General features: G+C 32.6%; 1 protein-coding gene across 1 annotated transcript; it reads right to left on the reverse strand.

Moving 5' to 3' along the window:
- Positions 1 to 5,464: 5,464 nt before the first annotated feature.
- LOC127737402 (betaine--homocysteine S-methyltransferase 1-like) lies at positions 5,465 to 17,441 on the reverse strand. Its single transcript, XM_052248055.1, has 7 exons — positions 17,347 to 17,441; positions 13,526 to 13,716; positions 12,076 to 12,270; positions 11,797 to 11,908; positions 9,953 to 10,131; positions 6,195 to 6,276; positions 5,465 to 5,816 (listed from the first exon to the last, which is right to left on the reverse strand). The coding sequence occupies exons 1-7, from the start codon at positions 17,363 to 17,365 to the stop codon at positions 5,518 to 5,520; spliced, it is 1,077 nt and encodes a 358-aa protein (XP_052104015.1). The 5' UTR covers positions 17,366 to 17,441; the 3' UTR covers positions 5,465 to 5,517.
- Positions 17,442 to 21,494: the final 4,053 nt, after the last annotated feature.

The raw sequence follows: 21,494 nt of genomic DNA on the forward strand, positions 1-21,494 counted from the left end.
ATTATGGGTCCTCGACTGTACCTGGAGTTTAAATATTTGATCTACCAGAGATTATCCTGCTTTTTTAAATGAAAGTTTACTAGCTGTTTCTGATCTAGCAGCTCCAGCCTCGTATCGGCTTCCGAAAGTGCAAGTTATAGAAAGGGTGAGACAGTGCAATTCATTGAAAAAAAATTACACGGTGCAATTTAACTAAAATCAACGTTTTAAACATTTCGGAGGAAGATTTGGATCCATTGAAAAAGGAGCTAGTTGAAAAATTTCCCTGCTGTGGCAAAAATATGATAAAAGAACTTTAGCTGTATTGCTATACTAATTAAATCACAGTCATTTAAAAAGTATTTTATATTATAAACTATAAACGCATGCATAATTATACCGGGATGGATGAAAGGAGATATGGGATGAACTTCCACTCGGTGCAATACATTTGCACTTACATTTGCACGTAAAAATCATTACATTTGCGAGCAGTATTTTTTTATTTCGTTTGCTCATATTTTTATTACAGCTTCAACTAGATAGTTAATCGCAACATAAAAGGATCTTCGCACAAACATCCAGAGGTCTTTGTGACTTAAATTTCGCTTATACAAACCTCCAGACTCAAGGCACCGAACTGTTAAAAGGGCTAACGGTGGCTTTAAATTTTTGGGTTTATCTTGAAAACTACAATAGCTTTTTTTTAAAGGGGGGTGTAATGAAAACAGTCTGAATATGCTCTACAGGAAAGGTCCCATTTGAGCAATTTGCGCTCTTATGGGTTTTGTTGTTTTGTTGCCTATTATCTTGATAACTTATTTATAGATAAACCTTCCTTGCAAAATGGTCGGCAAAAACAGAATTACAAATAAATAATTAAACATTACTGAAATTATAAATTAACTATCGAGGGACTGCTAATTTTCTTTCATTGAGGGGACCTTGGAGGAAACATTGGAATTACTCTTATTTTTTCAAGTCCCCAGCTTGAAGAAGAAAAATAAATCCAAGACCCCCCTCCCCCACTTCCCTTTTCAAAGACATACACATTTCAACACCCCACACGCACATACATTTCTCAATACTTCTGTTCGTTATAACAAAACAAATGAATACAATTTCTTTTTCTATTATAAGTATAAAATATTGCATCAGTAGTGGATCTAGAACTTCAATTGTGGAAGTTGTTTGCGACTTCAAAAAACTTTATTTGGATATGCCGGTTATGGTCTCATTGATATTTATCACACCTTCATTCAACTTTAGATTCAGATTGAAAATACTGTCCTGGAAGAACATGTTGAAACTTAGGCTTTTTATCTTAAAAATTGAGGCGAGCGGAGCAAGGCGAAAAAAAATTAACATCTTTCGAGCCAAAACATTATATTTTGTTTACAGTAGGGGGAAGTGTATTATAAGTTTTTTTTACTATATGGAAAGGAGTATAATCAGGAAAGCTTCGAGAAAACCTTCAAAAACTAAGAGACTAAACCATTAATCTCGGATAGTGTCGTTCTTCGTGTCCAACAAAAATACAGACGATGATCATGACTTACATGAAACAAATATTGAAATGAAGATTGAAGCCAAAAATGATGACATAAGAGATACAGATATGACATCTGAATCAAGTGTAATATACTCCTGCTAAATAATCAGATACTGATTTAGTGTATTCATCATATAAGCTTTAATATTTGCATGTTTGAAATACAGAATTGCTTAAATTTGTAAAAAGAGGTCGAATCCTGAACAGTATGTGCAAGAATGGACTCACCATTCAAGCTTGAAACAGCTGTGAATTTAAGTTGTGATTAGATATTTGACACATCATAGGTTTCTGACACAGAATGAATGGGGTCCAATATCCAAATTCTAAATACACAGTTAGATTCAGCATATTCAAGTACATAAAGAATTCAATTGTTGATGAAATAAAAAAAAAGTTTTATTTTGGACCCTTTGGACCCCGATTTGGACCAACTTGAAAACTGGGCCCAAAATAAAAAAAAAATTAAATACATATTCAGATTCAGCATATCATAGAACCCCAAAAATTCATTTTTTTTTGTTAAAATCAAACTAAGTTTAACTTTGGACTCTTTGAACCTCAATGTGGACTTATTTGAAAACCGAGCCCAAAATAAAAAATCTAAATACACGGTTAGATTCAGCATATCAAAGAACCCATAGAATTCAATTTTTGTTGAAATCAAACAAAGTTTAATGTTTGACCCTTTAGACCTGAATGCAGACTAATTTGAAAACGAGGCACAAAATCCAAAATCTAAATACGCACGGTTAGATTTAACATATGTTAGAACCCTAAGAATCAAGACTTTGAATTAAACACCATTGAAATTGGTCAAGAAATAAGCAATTTATAAAAAGTATTAGAAAAGTATTGTTTTGGCCCCTTTTTGGTCCCTAATTCCTAAACAGTTAGGGCCATAACCCCCAAAATCAATCCTTCCTTATTTTGTATGGAACCTTGTGGGACAATTTCATAGAGATCCATATACCTATACACAAGTTATTGTCTTGAAACAAGAAACAAGAGTGCACACGCTGAAATGTCTCACCTTCTTTACTAATCATTGATATTATGTTGATAGTCCTAAATATAAAGCTTTATTACAACTGTCACATAAACTTAACATTAACCAAGTAAACTAAACATTGACCAATGAACCATGAAAATGAGGTCAAGGTCAGATGAACCATGCTAGGCAGGCATGTACAGCTAACAATTCTTCCATACAACAAATATAGTTGACCTATTGCTTATAGTTTAAGAAAAACAGACGAAAACACAAAAACTTAACACTGAGCAATGAACCTTGAAAATGAGGTCAAGGTCAAATAAAACCTGCGTGACTGACATATAGATCATAAAATATTTCCATACACCAAATATAGTTGAACTATTGCATATAGTATTAGAAAAAAAGACAAAAACTCAAAAACTTAACTTTGACCACTGAACCATGAAAATGAGGTCAAGGTAAGATGACACCTGCCAGCTAGACATGTACACCTTACAATCATTCCATACACCAAATATAGCTGACCTATTGCATGCAGTATTAGAAAGAAAGACCAAAACTCAAAAACTTAACTTTGACCACTGAACCATGAAAATGAGGTCAAGGTCAGATGACACCTGCCAGCTAGACATGTACACCTGATAATCATTCCATACACCAAATATAGTAGACCTATTGCATACAGTATAAGAAAAACAGACCAAAACACAAAAACTTAACTATAACCACTGAACCATGAAAATGAGGTCAAGGTCAAATGACACCTGCCAGTTGGACATGTACACCTTACAGTCCTTCCATACACCGAATATACTAGACCTATTGCTTATAGTATCTGAGATATGGACTTGACCACGAAAACTTAACCTTGTTCGCTGATCCATGAAATGAGGTCGAGGTCAAGTGAAAACTGTCTGACGGGCATGAGGACCTTGCAAGGTACGCACATACCAAATAAAGTTATCCTATTACTTATAATAAGAGAGAATTTACCATTACAAAAAATCTGAACTTTTTTTTCAAGTAGTCACTGAACCATGAAAATGAGGTCAAGGACATTGGACATGTGACTGACGGAAACTTCGTAACATGAGGCATCCATATACAAAGTATGAAGCATCCAGGTCTTCCATCTTCTAAAATATAAAGCTTTTAAGAAGTTAGCTAACGCCGCCGCCGCCACCGCCGCCGCCGCCGCCGGATCGCTATCCCTATGTCGAGCTTTCTGCGACAAAAGTCGCAGGCTCGACAAAAATGCTTGTTTTTGGCCTCTTATTCCTAAACAGTTCAGACAATAACCCCAAAAATCAATCCCAAACTTCTTTTTTTGGTATGGAACCTTGTGGAACAATTTTGAAAGAGATCCATACACTTACACGCAAGTTATTGTCTGGAAACCAAATGTCTTCGGACGACGATGACATCGCCATACCATTACACGGCCGCAAAATTTTACGTGCGTATAGGCCTTTACAATTTTAAAAGTAGAAACTTGTTTAAATGTCTATTACGGCCGACTTTGATTTTTAGAAATTTAAAAGTAATTGCAATAACAGCGTTTGTAAAATGTTTATTCATATCAAAAGAAAGTTTTCCATCATTATAGCAAGGTGTACAGAGGGTAATTCCCTTGTATAATCTGTCATCAAATACACATTTAAATGTATACTACAGGAAGTGATATCCGTTCATGAATCATTTTATCCAACAAAACAAATACCCAGGTAGCTATATATACCTCCAATTTGTAAGAATTTATACTTTCTATGAATTTCTTGTAAGTGATACTTGAAACAAAAATTTCGTAATCGTTTAATGTTCTTTTATAAATTGTAACTTGGATGGAGAGTTGTCTCATTGGCACTCATACCACATCTTCCTATATCTCTTTATAAGCAATGAGAAACTTAAAAATCAGAAATATTAGAAGATCCGATTAAGAAATAAACTGACGAAAAATTTTCGAGGTTCAGCTCATTAATAAAAAATATAAATGTAGAATTTTGGACAACCAAGTCATATAAGGATTTTCCTGACAGGTACTCATAGAGAGGGAAAGCAGATGCTTCATGTTCAAATAATTTTGTTATTGTTGAAACATTTCAATTTATATGTTTTCATATCGGAGCAATAGTCATTTGTATACGCAGAAATTAATCCTGTTCCTTAATTTCATTTTATTCAGATTTTTACGATTACCCTATTAACGCACCCGGTCCCACTCCTTTCTGCGATTTCTTCAGTTTTTGTTTGTTAACTTAGATTTACGAGAATTGATCATCGGTACACTACTTTCGCTTTAATTAACCTCAATTAAACCTCATGTAATATTATTATAACCAAATGTTGTATTTTTACAATATGAGGTCGATTCTTATTCACCGTCTAACTTGAGACTTCAAATGCAAAACTTTTTTTTAAAAGATGATTATAACAACATCAATGGATTTTTTTGAAATGCGGTAAAGACAGGATATTCGTTGCACATGTAACTTGTTAATTTATGATTACATTATCATTTAAAGAGAACTAACTCTATTCAAATATTAAATGAGGGGTTGTTTAAAAATTTGAAGTGAAGTCAGTATTTTGTTCATATATAAGATTAATGTAAAACAAAATGCCGAACAGGCAATCTAAAACCACAAGACGACAAAAGATAGACAGACACCATCATGACACAAAAAATGTTTCAAAGACAAACAACCCATCAAACTCTTCACATGAATATTAGAATTGAGCAACACGAAATCTTTTTATTTAAAAATCCGAGGGATTCTTTCTGAAGCTGTGACGGGTTAGAAGATACTTTTTGTCAGAGCGGATATGTTGATATAACAAATGCAACACATCTTTGTTTTCTATGACAGACATATATATCTAATAAAGGATAATCAAACCATGATGATGGTGTCTGTTTAAGATGTTAGAATAAATTAAGACTTGTAGGATTGGTTTAATTTTGATGCTAGAAATGATCTATCAGCTGTCAGCAGTTTTCATGTCTATAATTTCCATAGACAAAATCCCGAATCAAATCTGCTCTTGCAGTGTTAACATTTCCTTTTGTTGCTCCTAAAAACTGATTTTTCTTCATATCAGTAGAATATTTTGATGCTAGTGGACGTCTCCCAAAGGCCTCAGCAAGTTCCCTAAAATACTGTCCACAATTACCGCAACAGAGACCTACATACTTGATACCTATTTCTTTGGCCTCTTCGGCAAAATATCTAATATCGCTGTTACTGCAACGCACGCACTCTAAATCGTTAGGGTAAACAGGTTTCCCTGAAATATATTACACTTTTTACAATAATAATAAACCTTGAGCGGCGAAGTACAAAATGTTAGCCTCAATAGTAAAGTAAAATCTTTGCGCTACAATGATTGTTTTTAGTAATTCCTTTAAACTATTTGATCGAGTTCTGAATTTATAAACAAAATTGTAGATTTTAAGGAAACATTGAATTATACTGCACAAAAAAATTGGAAAATCAAAATCAGCGAATGTGAGAGTGAGCTGATAAATCTAATGTTGAGTTATTGTCTCTCTTTTCTCCATTATCATATATTCGTGTATGTATATTTTACCTCAGGAACAACATAATGAAAATACGAATTGTGCAATGCATTTACTAAACTTGAAATCAAATTAACAATACATACCAGTTTCTGGGTCTTTAAGAGATTGAAATGTTTTACATTCATCGGTCGTTCTGAAGGGAACAGGTAAAGCAGCAATAGGGCCCTGTGGAAAAAATGTTAAAATTTTGTTTTCTCATCACTGCAAACCAAATTTTTGTTGCAACGGAAGATAATGGAATTTAATCAACGCAAACACTTTCAGCTTATTATTGTAAAAATATAAAAAAAAATACGAAGTTGAAGAGAATTAAGGACCCACATTTCGAAAAGGTTTTGCCAAATACAGACATGGTAATTTATTTCTTGGGTAGAACAATTCTAACAATTCCAAGTTTTGTAAATAGTAAATTTATAAATTTGACCATACATGTACCAATGCTTCATACTGATCAGTTTCAGTGCGAACGACAAGGGCTTTCTGGATAATCCTCATCGAATACGCTCGTTACAACTGTTTTGAAAACAAATTCATTATAAGGTTAAACACTTTTTTGTTTAGGCTACTGATGTGTAAATTGAGGAGATTAACTCAAAAATTTAATAAAAAGGACTTTTATTTCTGAGTCAGCGGCCCTGTTTGAACATCAAATATCTCTAGAAAAAACGTGTTTAGTCCTTATTATTTTCATTCCACAATTTCCATTATTTAAATAAGGTCTTTCCAGTTTTCCAGTTTCTGTGGAAAGTTTTTTTTTTCATTTCAACTTACCCAGAACCCCAAGTTTCCCTACATATGTTTCGCGCTTGAATAGATCACATAAAATCGAGATAGTGTTGACATTGATTACAAAAGTAGTTTCGGCAACATGGTCTATTGAAGTGTAATGCAAGGGAACACATTCTAATGAACCAATCCAATTCAAGTATTTGTAGGTGTATAAATTTTAAAAGAATTATTCAAATATAAAAGTTTCAAACCATTGAAACAGCCAAAGGATATTGCTTCTACTATGTCTCACGGATCTGACAACTTAGTTTTAGAATAATATGGGGCACATGTTATGTTATATAGATACAATGGATAAGCGTGGATTCTTGAAAAAGAAACCATGAGCCCGGAGGGCGAATGGTTTGTTTTTCATGAATCTACGCTTATCCATTGTATCTATAACTTAAACTATTGTGTTAATTTCTTTTCAAAATTAAAGCCTTTTTATTAATTAGAAGGTATTGTAAGTGAGCTTAAATAACCATGTTATCGTGTCCAACGATGCATTGATAAATCTCAGATCACAATTAATTGGTTAACAAAATACCAATATAACACTTCTACCTTTAAAGATATTTATATTACCAGGCATATGAATATTATCTGTTTATACAAAATAAGACATATTCGAAATTATTTCTAATAAAATCGAAAATGGAAATGGGGAACGTGTTAAAGAGACAACAACCCGACCAAAAAGCATATATAAATAGATATAAGAAGATGTGGTATGAGTGCCAATGAGACAACTCTCCATCCAAGTAAAAATTTATAAAAGTAAACCATTATAGGTCACAGTACGGTCTTCAACACGGAGCCTTGGCTCACACCGAACAGTAAGTTATAAAGAACCCCAAAAAATTACTAGTGTAAAACCATTCAAACGGGAAAACCAACGGTCTAATCTATATAAAAAAGTATATATATATAATAAGTATGTTATCGAAATTTTTCTAGCACTCTAGGCAAATCACGATTTTCTCGCATAGGAATTTGCGAACAAACCTTTGTAAAATTATGTAGTAAAACAGATGAAATCATACTATATTTATAAAACAAAATTTGACAAATAGAATGTAATCATTTTTGTTTCAAACATGTGAAATAACCAATAATAATTAAAAAAAAACCGGTAAAACTCGCTATTATTACAAAAATATCCACTATAAAATGCAAAATTAGAATAAAACCAGGATAAGAATTGGAACAACAGAGAGAATACAGGGATTCGAACCTAAACCGACAAATTCCTATCTTTAACTCATTGATTTTAACCATGCTAACCTCGCGGCTACCAACTCATACTATACGACTCCCTATTGTGTCTATATAAAGGTACAAGCCCTGTGTGTCCGATGAACTGATGTATATCAGATGTTCATTTAAATATATAAAATAGACATGTATAGTGTAACCCATTGGTAGCCGAGAGGTTTCGTCGATGTGTTGATGTCAGTCACACATAACAGATTTCAAGGAAGGGTTCGATTCCTAGTGAAGGCATATAAAAATTACAAAAATTAAAGGTAAGTTTTTAAATTAATTCCATTAGTGAACAGAAATCAGTAAATTAGCCAATTCAAACTTAATGAAATTAGGCACACAAAGGAAACAATTGAATATAATTTGGTGAGTCAATTTCAGCGGCAGATTTAGGAAGCGTTGATTCTAGAAAAAGAATCCACGGTAAATGAATAGGCTGACTTCACCACAATGGTTTAAAAACAATAACATTAACTCTACTTTACTATGCAATTCGACTATAAAAAGTATAATAACAAAAATACCGAACTCCAAGGAAAATTCAAAACGGAAAGTCCCTTAACAAATGGCAAAATCGAAAGCTAAAACACATCACACGAATGGAAAAAACTGTAATATTGCTGACTTGGTACAGGCATTTCCTTATGTAAAAAATGGTGGATAAAACCTGGTTTTAATGTTTCTTCATTGATGAAGTACGAGTTGATGAAGATATTATTTGGTTTAGTGCGAGTTGGCATTGAAAAAGAGAGGCAAAAGATACCAAAGGATTATCAAACTCATTAGTCGAAAAAGAACTGACAATGACTTGGCAAAAACGAAAAACAAACAACAATATAAAAACAAAACATAGAAAACTAAAGACTGAGCAAGACGAACCCCAACAAATAAATGAGGTGCTTCGGAAGAGTAAGCTTCACATGTGCATCTGTCGTGTTGCTCATGTAAGTACAAACCCGATAATAAGTCTTATTCGGTAGGTCATATTCGAGGAAAAGAGGATGAATTGTGGTTACGAAAATTTAAACATATCCATGGTCATATATGATACACATATTTCATAGAAGTGTTCTTGCGTGTGTTTGTGCTGTATTTCTGTCACGTAGTCATTTCAGCGATATTTTTTAACATTGCCATATAAGCGGGAGGTTTGGCTAGCCATAAAACTAGGTTCAACCCACCATTTTTTTCGTAAAATGTCCTGTACAAAGTCAGGAATATAGCAGTTGTTATCATATAGTTCGTTTCTATGTATGTTGGCGTTTGTTTTTGTTGCACTTCAGTGTTCCTGTTGTTCCTTTGTTTTCCTCTTATAGTTGATGTGTTTCCCTCGGTTTTAGGTTGTAACCCGGATTTGTTTTCTCTCAATCGATTTATGACTTTTGAACACCGGTATACTACTGTTGCCTTTATTCATAACGGTCAACCAACTCGTGATGGCTTCCGTAAAATTTTCGAACGAATGATTTCAACTTCACCTCTTCGAAACTTTGATTTAAAATCTTCCTTGTAAGCAGCAACCCTCTTTCAAGAAAATCATGATAGGAAGTCCACGCTCTTGAAAGGTATGAAAGGGATTCAATCCAAACGGATTACTGATGATATCTAAAAGACCGACAAACGGAATTGAGATTTTTAATCATTTGTATATACATTTTTATATTACTTTGTCTACAGTAATCTTGATTTCGACCTATAATGATCTTGCCTATAAACTAAACACTTGTTATATGGATGCATCATTTAGAAATTTTAAAGAGCGGTTTGCTTTTATTTATACTTCATATATTTTTACTAGTTTACTCACTTTACACACTTTCTTTATTTCTTTAATTAACGGAATCATTGTCCTAGGACCTCTACCGCAGTTCAAACCTACAACTGCAGCACCATGTTCTTCTAAACGTCTGCAAGCTTCTGGTAATGGGACATTGTCTGTTGTAACGTCAGGGAAGTAAGCTGTCAGTGTTATTACGGCGGGTAGACCTAGAGCAAAAGCATACTCACTTGTATTCAAATTACTGTACATGTCGCATCATTCTTTTACAGATCTTAATTGCCATGTACGAACTGTAGCCACGACTTTCAACTTTGAATGGAGGGTGTATGACTTTTTTTTCCACTAAAACGATAGTAACGTTTCGTTTTTTTTTAAGCTAAGTAATTTTGATTTTATTTCTTTAATATCATTAAATCAGATTGTCTGTGCTCTTTTTAAGTATCATTGTGTTTGTTTTACAACAATATGGATTTTACATCAATAATAGACTTTGAATGTAGATATCATCGACTTCATGTTTTCAATCGCCATTCTTATTGGAAACAACTGTGTCCCTTATCTTGCGGACTTGTTCCTTTATTCATACAAGGAAGAATTCATACAGGAGCTTTTCAGGAAGAATGAAAAGAAGTTAGCATTATCCTTAGCTTCACGTTCCGCTAAGTAGATGATGTCTCTCACTAAATAATCCATACGGTCAACTTGCTGTCTATGTTTAACGAATCTTTCCCATCGAAATCTAAATTAAAGATACTGCATATACAGTTAAGTCTACCTCATATTTCGACTTACATCAATAAATTGACAATGAGGGTCAGTTGAAAGCAAAATTTAACGACAAAAGGTCACGATTATTTCGCACCTGTCCTAAGTCAGGAATCTGATGTTCAGTAGTTGTCGTTTGTTGATGCGGTTCATAAGTGTTTCCCGTTTCTCGTTTTTTATATAGATTAGACCGTTGGTTTTCCCGTTTGAATGGATTAACACTAGTAATTTTGGGGCCCTTTATAGCTTGCTGTTCGGTGTGAGCCAAGGCTCCGTGTTGAAGACCGTACTTTAACCTATAATGGTTTACTTTTATAAATTTTGACTTGGATGGAGAGTTGTCTCATTGGCACTCATACCACATCTTCTTATATCTATTAGACTGGTGAGTTTATCAATTCAGAGGCATGTTTTCACAATATCACTTTACAGTATCAAAAATTAGTCATACAAAATAGCATTTTCTAATAAAAACATTGCCTTTTGTTTATACATTTATTTCCTTTTCAGATTCGAAGTCTTCATAAATAAGATTACATAAATAACAACAACACGCTTTGATATTGATTTTTATCAGGAAACATACCAAAGGATAAATCATAACTCTTCAGTCAAAGAGAGACAGACAGAACCGTGGAAAAAAACCGAAAAAATAATCAACAAAACACTACATTAAAACTAGAAAGGCAACACTAACCCCACCAAAAACCATGTCACATGAAAAGGTGTGAAACGGAGTAAATAGGAATTATGGTTTCTCAAGACGCCGATATGTGAAGATCTTATTCTCGCTCTTGCCAGCGAGTGTTGCAAACATTCACCACCTGAATAAATCTATCATAAACAGTTAATTTCTAAAAGGACTTCTCATTAAGAAACAACGATAATGACCTGCGATCGAATTGTTTTGTTGTAACTGGCAAACAAACACATGATACGGTCAAATTAGTTCTTTTTTTTTAGCTGTGTATCATCCATTAGTTTAAAGATTAGTGGAGTAACAAATGGGAAAAAAGAAAAACCACACAATAACACCAATTAAAAGAAAAGTTTTTTTTTTGTATTTGTTGATCCTAACATCTGAACTGATAATTTCAGCTACATACCTTTACCAAATTCCTGTATTGATTGAAGAGCTAAGGCAGCTTCTCCATAGTCATTGAACGTTTCGCCGATTATATAGTCAGCATTTTCTTCCACGGCCCATTCTATCTGTTCCTGTAAAATCCAACCATAAATACTCTTTTATACCTGCTAAATTGGATGTAAACTGTCTAGATAAATCGTTGGATAGTTTATTACTTTTGTACAAGGATCTACTTCCCGATGATACCTTTAAGAAATTTTATTGCTAATTAGAACTGGACTTAATTGATGGAACTTGCCTGAAAGATCTGCTTTGTTTCACTACGGGCTTTTTCATCGTCTGGTTCATAAACAGCTGAATTACAAATACCAGCCGCCATCCATTTGTTATGATCGTCTGCAACTTTTCGGGCCATCTTTAAAGCACTTCGATTTAACTTTTCCAATTCGTCTTCTCTTCCGATGAGTCTTAATTTCTCTCTATGGCCATAGTACTGTTAAATAAACATTAAATTTCATTAATAATTAAAGAACCTTTGTGAGCACGCTCACATACCACACGCCCTACATTGTCACTGGGCGAACAAAATCTCACTAGATTCCTAAGTTCAAAGACTCATAACTCCTACAAAAATTAGCTGACAACAATTTTCTGTGGATATGCACATCTACATATCTACAAAATTTCAGGAAATTCTGTTGTGTGGTTTTAGAGAAGTTACGATGACAAACTGTTGCAGTTGTATATTTATGCAAAAAATTAAAGTTCAGAGGGCATAGCTCTCAATTTGAAACATAATGTCCTGTCGATATGCAAATCTACATAGTATGCCCTAACTATCTACAAGGTTTCATGAAATTCTGTTGTGTTGATTCTGAGGAGTTGCGATGACAAGAACAGGACTGACGAACTGATTCCGTGGGGTATAATTATGAATATGAAACAATGAAAAAAAAGTTGGAAGATAGGACATTTAACAATTTGGGCAAATCATGTTCAAAATCATAACAAACATGAGACTAAATTGTAAACGTATGCAATTTGGTCATCTTGTGATCACAATCTAATGTTACTGATCATCTAAAAAATGTAGTTCTTAGTGGAACAGTACCATCAATCAAAAACTAACAATATAAAAATAAGGAGATGTTGTATGTTTGCAAATGAGACAACTATCTACCATAGTTTAGATGATGAAGTCATCGTCTCAATGGTGATGATGTGTTACCCAATAGAATAAAATTATCACATATGAAGGGATAATAAGAATTCATGTTCCACTCTCAATCATCCAAAAGACGAGCTAGTAACTCGTGATGCAATCTGAATGATCCTCCAGACGAGTAAAACACTTATAGTCCGCTTTAACTTATTTTATAGACGATTAAACAACTTTTCTCTTTCACTGACCCTCTTAATGAGTACATATTAACATTAACGGTATCAATGTTATTGCAACGGATTATTCCCTCTCACTGATTCTCCTGTAAACAACTGCTGATCCACTAACAACTTTCCAGTAGTAAGTCATAATCAAGGAAAGAAAGGTTAAGTCTACATAAAACAGAAAGTAATTCCACTTAACGAAACCTCTCGCCTTTTTGGTTTACTATACATCTAAGTAGTAATCATTTTTATCATTTGCAAATTAGCAAATAATAAATCACAATAATTTCATTCATCACATGCATGGTTTCATGAGCGGCTTCTGTCGCTAGTTACTAGTATACCGAAACATCCTTACATACCGTTAAGGCTTCAACAACATCAGATCCGGCATGTGCAAATTCCTCGTACATATTCTGAACAAGATGTGGGTAATCTAATACAACTTCGGGTATAAAAGGTCCCATCTTAAGATAACCCCTTCTTCCAAATTCTCTAACATATCCCTCCGCAACCAGAATAGTATCTCCATTTTCCAAAGCCGTTTTGAAATCTGTGAATGATATGGAACGACTAATAATAAATATAATAACAATTAAATGCACATGAAAAAATGACAAATAATATGAATGTACATTTGGAAAAACATCAACACGATGAATTTTAAACCTAAATGAAAACTTACATTTAAAAGCAAAGCTAATATTTTTGTATCTATAACTCTCTGGGGATGTTTGTAGGAGGCCTGCTGCAAGGTAAAATTTCACTATCACTATCAAACCTGCCCTTTTCAAGTAGCAGTTCAAATTGATTGCTGTTCATCACGATTGACTCACTTACACTTACTTGCACAATATATCTATTATATTTATCGTTATTTTGTCGGATTCGTCACGAATACGCATGAGCTATTTATCACTGGATGTTACGCAAACAAACAGTCATAAATATTGAGAGCATGCAAAACATAATAAATTATAAAAATGAAACAATTTTGATGACCTATATCATGAAAAGTTAAACTGATTTGAATGGTCAGGATGAAAACGTGCGTTTAATTTGTTCGTTAGAAGAAAGTCGTTTCTGTCTTATTTCAATTAGTTCAAAGAAAATATTGTTAAGAACTTTTTACAACCCTTAGTGTTAATAACTATGCAAAAGGCAAAAGAGATACTATAAAGGATGTAGAAAGTGTTCGAGAAAAAATCATCTCGAAAAATCCATATGTTAAAGAATTTGGAATTCAATCGTATGAAAAACTTTATAATGCATCTGTTACTACTATTCCTGACTATGCATATACAATATATAGCATCAGACAATCGACAATATACAGAATTGAGTAATTCGATGATTCTTAGGTGTACACATATTCGCCGCCTTTATAAATCTGTATGGGAATGCGGGGTGGATACAAAGTCAGTTCGGTTGATTACGTTAGAAGACGACTGAATAACGAAAATGATGCTTAACATGGATTACAAACGTTGTACAAACAGTTGGCGAACAGTCTTTACTACAAGTTACTACATTTTCAACATATATTTTAACTTTTTTTTATTTCAAGTTATTAATACATTTTTAACCAAGATTTATCTTTCTATCATCTTTAATTTTGCCTGTCAATATTTCGCCTGCACTCACAACTTTTAATGCAAAACTGAAATTTCCTTTAAAAATGGGAAATAAAGAAAGATATTGTAATGGCACAATTGAATTAATATTAAAAAAACACCACAAAACAGCAGACACAGTTATCGCCCGATGATAATTGTTCTCTATGAATATAGTCCCAAATGTGAACAGTGTATAACTTGTTAAAGAGAGGCTAAAGATACCAAAGGGATAATTCTTTTTTCAAAATTCTTTTTCATTAACCTCGCTAATGTATTGCTTCATGTTTTATGAATAGAAAATAGCAAGAAGGAGGGTGAAATTACACTGTAAAACAATATAGATCATGAATGTTAAGGTAGAGTAGTGATTTGGTTCAGTTGAAAGGTCAAAAATTAATACGCCTGAAGCTGTTAAATTGAATTAAAATATAAACAATTGTCCTTATTTTGAGTTAGTACCAATGAATTTTTTTATAATTTTGATATATTTTGTTCAAAAGTAGTACACTGCACTGTAAAAATCTTATAAATCTTAAATGCAGGTGGAATTTTTTAATTTGCATTTATTAATCAAAGGAAAATGCACTACACATTTATTGTGTTATCGAGCAAGCATGAATGGTTGCATGACACTTGCCCAGAATACGAAGTTGGTATTGATAATTGAAATTTACCACTGGTAATTATTTTTATTTTTGTTCGTCCATCCATTACGTTAGACGCCGATTGAATAACGAAAATGATGCTTAACATGGATTACGAACGTTGTACAAACAGTTGGTGAACAGTCTTACATCTAAACCCTTCAGAGTGAAAATTCCATATCTTCTCTCAATTATAAAATTGCTAAGTAGAGATGTAAATCTGTTATCCCATGCTGATAAAGGGACAGATAATATAACTTAACAAACAGATGTTTAAAACAAAAACAAAAAACTGAGTTTATTAACAGGTATAGATGAGTATGTTCATTTTCTGATATTACCACTTCAGGACTGGAACAATGAAACTGATTGATTTTTTTTTATTTTAACATTTTTATAACTTATCATGGAAATTAAATATTAAAATCAAGGGAACACGCCGTATTCTGGTAAGGGTTAAATAACTACTTGAAATAGATGTGACATTGACATACAATTTAAAAGCTTAGTGTTTTTTCTATCACATAGTGTTGGTTTTATGAAAATGGTGATAAAAACGAATTTGCTATGATTTTTCAAAATCCCATGTTTATAATTCACATTGACGCCATTTTGTTCAGTCAAGTTCCACACCGACGAAGTCGGAAATTACAGGCAAGAAATGTATATAAGACTTCCGATTGGGATTGATTGTGCCGTTTTATACACGATTTTAATCATTTATCTGTTTGTCAAATACTATTTTTATACTTAATCGTTGTTTGGTATTGCAGTTTGCCATTATTAAGCTTTGCAGCAAATTACCACAAGCTTAAAAGCAAAACAGTTCCTTCCTTTTTTCTAGAAGAGCAGTAGTCTAGAGGTCGCAAAATATTCCTTCGGTGTTATAATAAATAATATGCGAATGTCGGAAAGTTTTAACTGTTTCTAATTAAAAACACTTATTGCATCTCGGCATAATTTAGCATTTATGAACAGGTGAGCTCGGCGTGATTTCTTTTTGGCACCTTAAATCAGGGACAGCCTATAGTTAGTATACACTGGTCCTGCTGAAATATATATACGACAAAAATTAGCTTATCAATGATATATGATAGATTAAACCTGCAAATTGGATATCCCATACCGGTGTTCATTATAACACCTATTATCTAAGTTCTTTTATCTAGACAAAATACTACATCTGTTCACGTACTTCTTCCTTTATACTTTTCTATACTAGTCATATTCCAAAATTGAAAAGTTACTTTTTAACTTTTTGCATTACCTTAAATCTTTTTAAAAACTCGTATAATGTCAGATTTCATCTATTAATTGATCTTAATTGTTGCATACCTTCGTGAAATATCAAGGTGGAGGATACTTCCGATCAAAATAGACCGGTAGATAAATTGGGGAACTAGACGAGATAGACTTTGTCGATTTTGTACCTCACAGAATTTTGAAACCGAACTATTTTTTTTCAATTGTATATAATGATATCAGACTAACAAATATATTTAGAGATATTTTAGTGTTGCATGACTATATTCATCTAGATAGCCATATAAAATGAACCAGGAAAAAGCAGCTAAATATTTTGTTGCGCCATTTTACCGTAGAAAGCAGAAGTTGTGTTTTTTTTTTTTTTATATTTTCAAATACTTAAAACGTAGAACCAGATCTGAATGTTTGCAAGCTCATTTTCAATTATAATTGACTTTCTCTTGAATTCAAACTGACATTAACACGTGATATGAAAATATTTAAATAAACTGAAAGTAAAAAGTGACACAAGGTCCAATGGGCCGGGTATATTTTTTTGGCGAGATATATTTTGTAAACAAATATATATTTATGCTGTAATAGACTTGTCACTATAGAACACAATTTACTTACTTATATACGAAAGTACAAACTATTATAAATTTATAATTTTCTCACCTGTCCTAGTTCCAGTCATTTCTTTGGCTGGTTAAGTGTGTTGTGTAGTTGACATGATAACACACAAATTATATTCATGTATATCTTCTCTCAGGTTTAACAGGCTTGTGTGTAGCATATATACATACAGACCTAAATAATTAGAGTTAATAGATTTAAGACTCAGGTATTGCGTATCTGTATGTATTTTGTATATGAGGATTAGTCTAAATAAATGTTTTTTTAGAGAAAACTGAGTAAAAACCCTTCCACTTATACAGCATTGGAGAACTTAAGGTGTCAGTGTATATGTTCCGGATCATATGAGTATTTGGAACATATGCATATTTACTCATATGGTCAGATCATTCGCGTATGGTTCGAGTGATTAAATTTGAAAAGTTACTTTTCCTGTAAATTTTATATGGACTTTAAGGTGTCATAAATTAAGATTTTCTAAAAAGGAAATTTGGACTTATTTTATCTTATGTTACATAATTAATGAAATAAAGTGATTTTTTAAAAATTTATATTAAAACATGTTTACATGGTCATTCTCGATTAGTCCTGCGAAACATAATATATCGACTTTAGTCCTGCGAAACACAATATATCGACTTTAGTCCTGCAGAACACAATATATCGACTTTAGTCCTGCGAAACATAATATATCGACTTTAGTCCTGCGAAACACAATATATCGACTTTAGTCCTGCGAAACATAATATATCGACTTTAGTCCTGCGAAACATAATATATCGACTTTAGTCCTGCGAAACACAATATATCGACTTTAGTCCTGCGAAACAAAATATATCGACTTTAGTCCTGCGAAACATAATATATCGACTTTAGTCCTGCGAAACACAATATATCGACTTAAGTCCTGCGAAACATAATATATCGACTTTAGTCCTGCGAAACACAATATATCGACTTTAGTCCTGCGAAACATAATATATGGACTTTAGTCCTGCGAAACATAATATATGGACTTTAGTCCTGCGAAACACAATATATCGACTTTAGTCCTGCGAAACATAATATATCGACTTTAGTCCTGCGAAACATAATATATCGACTTTAGTCCTGCGAAACACAATATATCGACTTTGAAAAAAACTTCCAGAAACATCTAAAAGAACTGTGAAACAAAAAAAGTCACTTAAAGCATTGAGCACTCGTTTTTTCAATTTTATTTTATAATTTTTTTTTTTATTTTATTAAATTAACATTTCTTAAATGTTTCAAATTGTATAAGTAATCTAATGTGTTCTTGCTCCTATTTACATGATGCGACAATAACAGAAGATTATACGTATTGTCCCTTTATTATTATGTGGAAAATAAGAATAGAAAGGCAGCATGTTTACACTACTGTTATTGCAGGATTGTATAAATAGATTAGGAACACATCAATTAAATGAAAATAAGCAGAAATTAGAAGAAATGTTTGTTTCTTAAAAAATACTTATATCAAAACCGGGGGAAAACAAGACCAATACACCAAACCCCTGGTTTTTCACTGGACCTACAAGTCAGTCTACAGGATAAAGATCGACTTTAAATTGACTCTATCGAAAACGAGATAACATATTCTTAAAGATTCAGACAATTTGTCAAAGATAAGGATTTCAGTTAGTAATTTGTGCCGTTTTGGGTACGGAGAATGAGGAGTTTGTACCTACAAAGGAAGTAAGAATTTATTCGAAAAATACCTATAAATTCTTGTGTGGCCTAGCCCGTTAATTGGTAATAACCAAACGAGTATATACTAATATGGTCCGACCATACGGACCATATGGTGATGATCATACGCGCATAGTCCATATACTCATATGATCCGGAACATACATATATATAAGAAATGCATACACATTTTCAAAACTTATCTCTGAAACAATAAGGCAAATTCAGAACAAATTTGCCCACAATTATCATCAGAGTGTCTGGTTAGAAACAAGTGTTATCTTAAATTATTTATGGTATATGTTAAAAACTTACAATTGTATGATCGTCTGGTAAAATTTAATTGCCCTACATTTGACGGTCAACTAAACATGAATTTTCTGAAAATTGAGATAAAACAAAATATAATACAGTTACAAAATGTAACACATATCAAATTACAATAAACCAGTTTAAAACCGACAGTTCAATAATTTTAATACGTTAATACTTTAAATCCCACACATATTTGAATAAAGAAATGTTAATGATAACTTTATAAGGATAAATTTAACAATTAGAGACGCAAACCTTTTCGGTGGGTATAATAGACGAACGCCGAAGGGAGATGATCTATAACACATCTTTCAACAAATCACTACATTTGCAACATATATTTTAACTTTTTTTTTTATTTCAAGTTATTAATACATTTTTAACCAAGATATATCTATCTATCATCTTTAAATTGTGCCTGTCAATATTTCGCCTGCACTTACATCTTTTAATGAAAAACTGAAATTTTAATGGCACAATTGAATTAATATTAAAAAAACACCACAAAACAGCAGACACAGTTATCGCCCGATGATAATTGTTCTCTATGAATATAGTCCCAAAGGTGAACAGTGTATAACTAAAGAGAGGCTAAAGATACCAAAGGGATAATTCTTTTTTCAGAATTCTTTTTCATTCACCTCGCTAATGTATTGCTTCATGTTTTATGAATAGAAAATAGAAAGAAGGAGGGTGAAATTACACTGTAAAACAATATAGGTCATGAATTTTAAGGTAGAGTAGTGATTTGGTTCAGTTGAAAGGTCAAAAATTAATACGCCTGAATCTGTTAAATCAAAATATCCTTAACATAAATAATAGTCTTTATTTTTAGCTAGTACCGATGATATTTTTTTTATAATTTTGATATATTTTGTTCACAAGTAGTACACTGCACTGTATAAATCTTATAAATCTTAAATGCAGGTGGAATTATTTTAATTTGCATTTATTGTTCAAAGGAAAATGCACTACACATTTATTGTGTTATCGAGCAAGCATGAATGGTTTCGTGACACTTGCACAGAATACAAAGTTGGTATTGAAAATTGAAATTTACCACTCGTAATTATTTTTATTTCGTTCGTCCCTTCTGACCAATTTCTTCTAAACCAAAGAATGAATTTATCATTTAATCTTTATTATTCAAAGTTCTTGTTCATCTCCTATTTTACTTTTTGATCAGAACGATTCCTGGGGTTTCCCATACTAAAAACAAGGTGTTTGCCCTTTCACATTATAAGGGGTAAGCATTCCTCCTTCCGCAACTCCTCCTTAACAAGTGAATAGATTTCAATCAAGATTTAATAGATTATTTGTGACATAATGCCTAAAAGACATGGTTTTTACCCTTTAAATATTATAATTATCAAATCCTCTGTCCACAACTAATCCTAAACCAGTGAATGGACTCTTCGTGACATAATGCCATAGTGCACCTCCTAATATTTTACTTTATGATCCGAATCATTATTAGGGTTTCCTTTACCAAAGTATGGACTTTTTCTTTATTTGGGACGTACCCATTTGTATCCGCAACTCCTAAACCCCCTTATTAAAATTTTTGAACTTTCTAACAGTCTTAACGAAATAATGCTTTTGTGAACCCCATATTTTATTTTATCCAAAAAATTTAAGGTATTTACTTTGATATTTTTGGGATGTACCGATTTTGTATCTGCAACTCCATCTAAACCCCTCATTACAATTTATTGAAACTTTTCCACAATTTTTACCATATAATGTTATTGTGCAAGTCCTATTCATGCATTAAAATCACCTTGTCAGTCCCGCCGGTCGTTAAACAAGTAATTTTGTCTAACTTGTCTCCGAATCTACTAAACAGAAAGACTTCATATTTGGTTAGCAGCTTAATAGTAATGAGTTGTAACGTATGATTATTTTTTGGATCTGTCAAATATTTACTTCCTGTTTGCCGATACTTTAAATTTTTTAATACGTTGAATGAAATATTTTCGGCACACTTTTCTCACAGACTGCTTAACAAAATGATTCATATTTGGTCAGAACCTTGATAGTGATTAGTTGTAACTTATGGATCTGTCAGTTACGTACTACCTGTTTCTTGTTTTTGGAGTTTCCCTTACCAAAGTATGGGCTTTTCCATTGGGGGGTACCCGTTTTGTATCCGCAATTCTTCATAA

Source organism: Mytilus californianus, unplaced genomic scaffold (assembly GCF_021869535.1).
Source record: "Mytilus californianus isolate M0D057914Y unplaced genomic scaffold, xbMytCali1.0.p SCAF_4, whole genome shotgun sequence".
Lineage (NCBI taxonomy): Eukaryota > Metazoa > Mollusca > Bivalvia > Mytilida > Mytilidae > Mytilus > Mytilus californianus.

Coding starts and splice junctions, on each gene's coding strand:
- LOC127737402 (XM_052248055.1), bottom strand. Junction 12,271..13,525: donor ATGTTGTTGAAGCCTTAACG/GTATGTAAGGAT, acceptor TTTATTTAACAG/TACTATGGCCATAGAGAGAA. Junction 5,817..6,194: donor TCTTAAAGACCCAGAAACTG/GTATGTATTGTT, acceptor AATATATTTCAG/GGAAACCTGTTTACCCTAAC.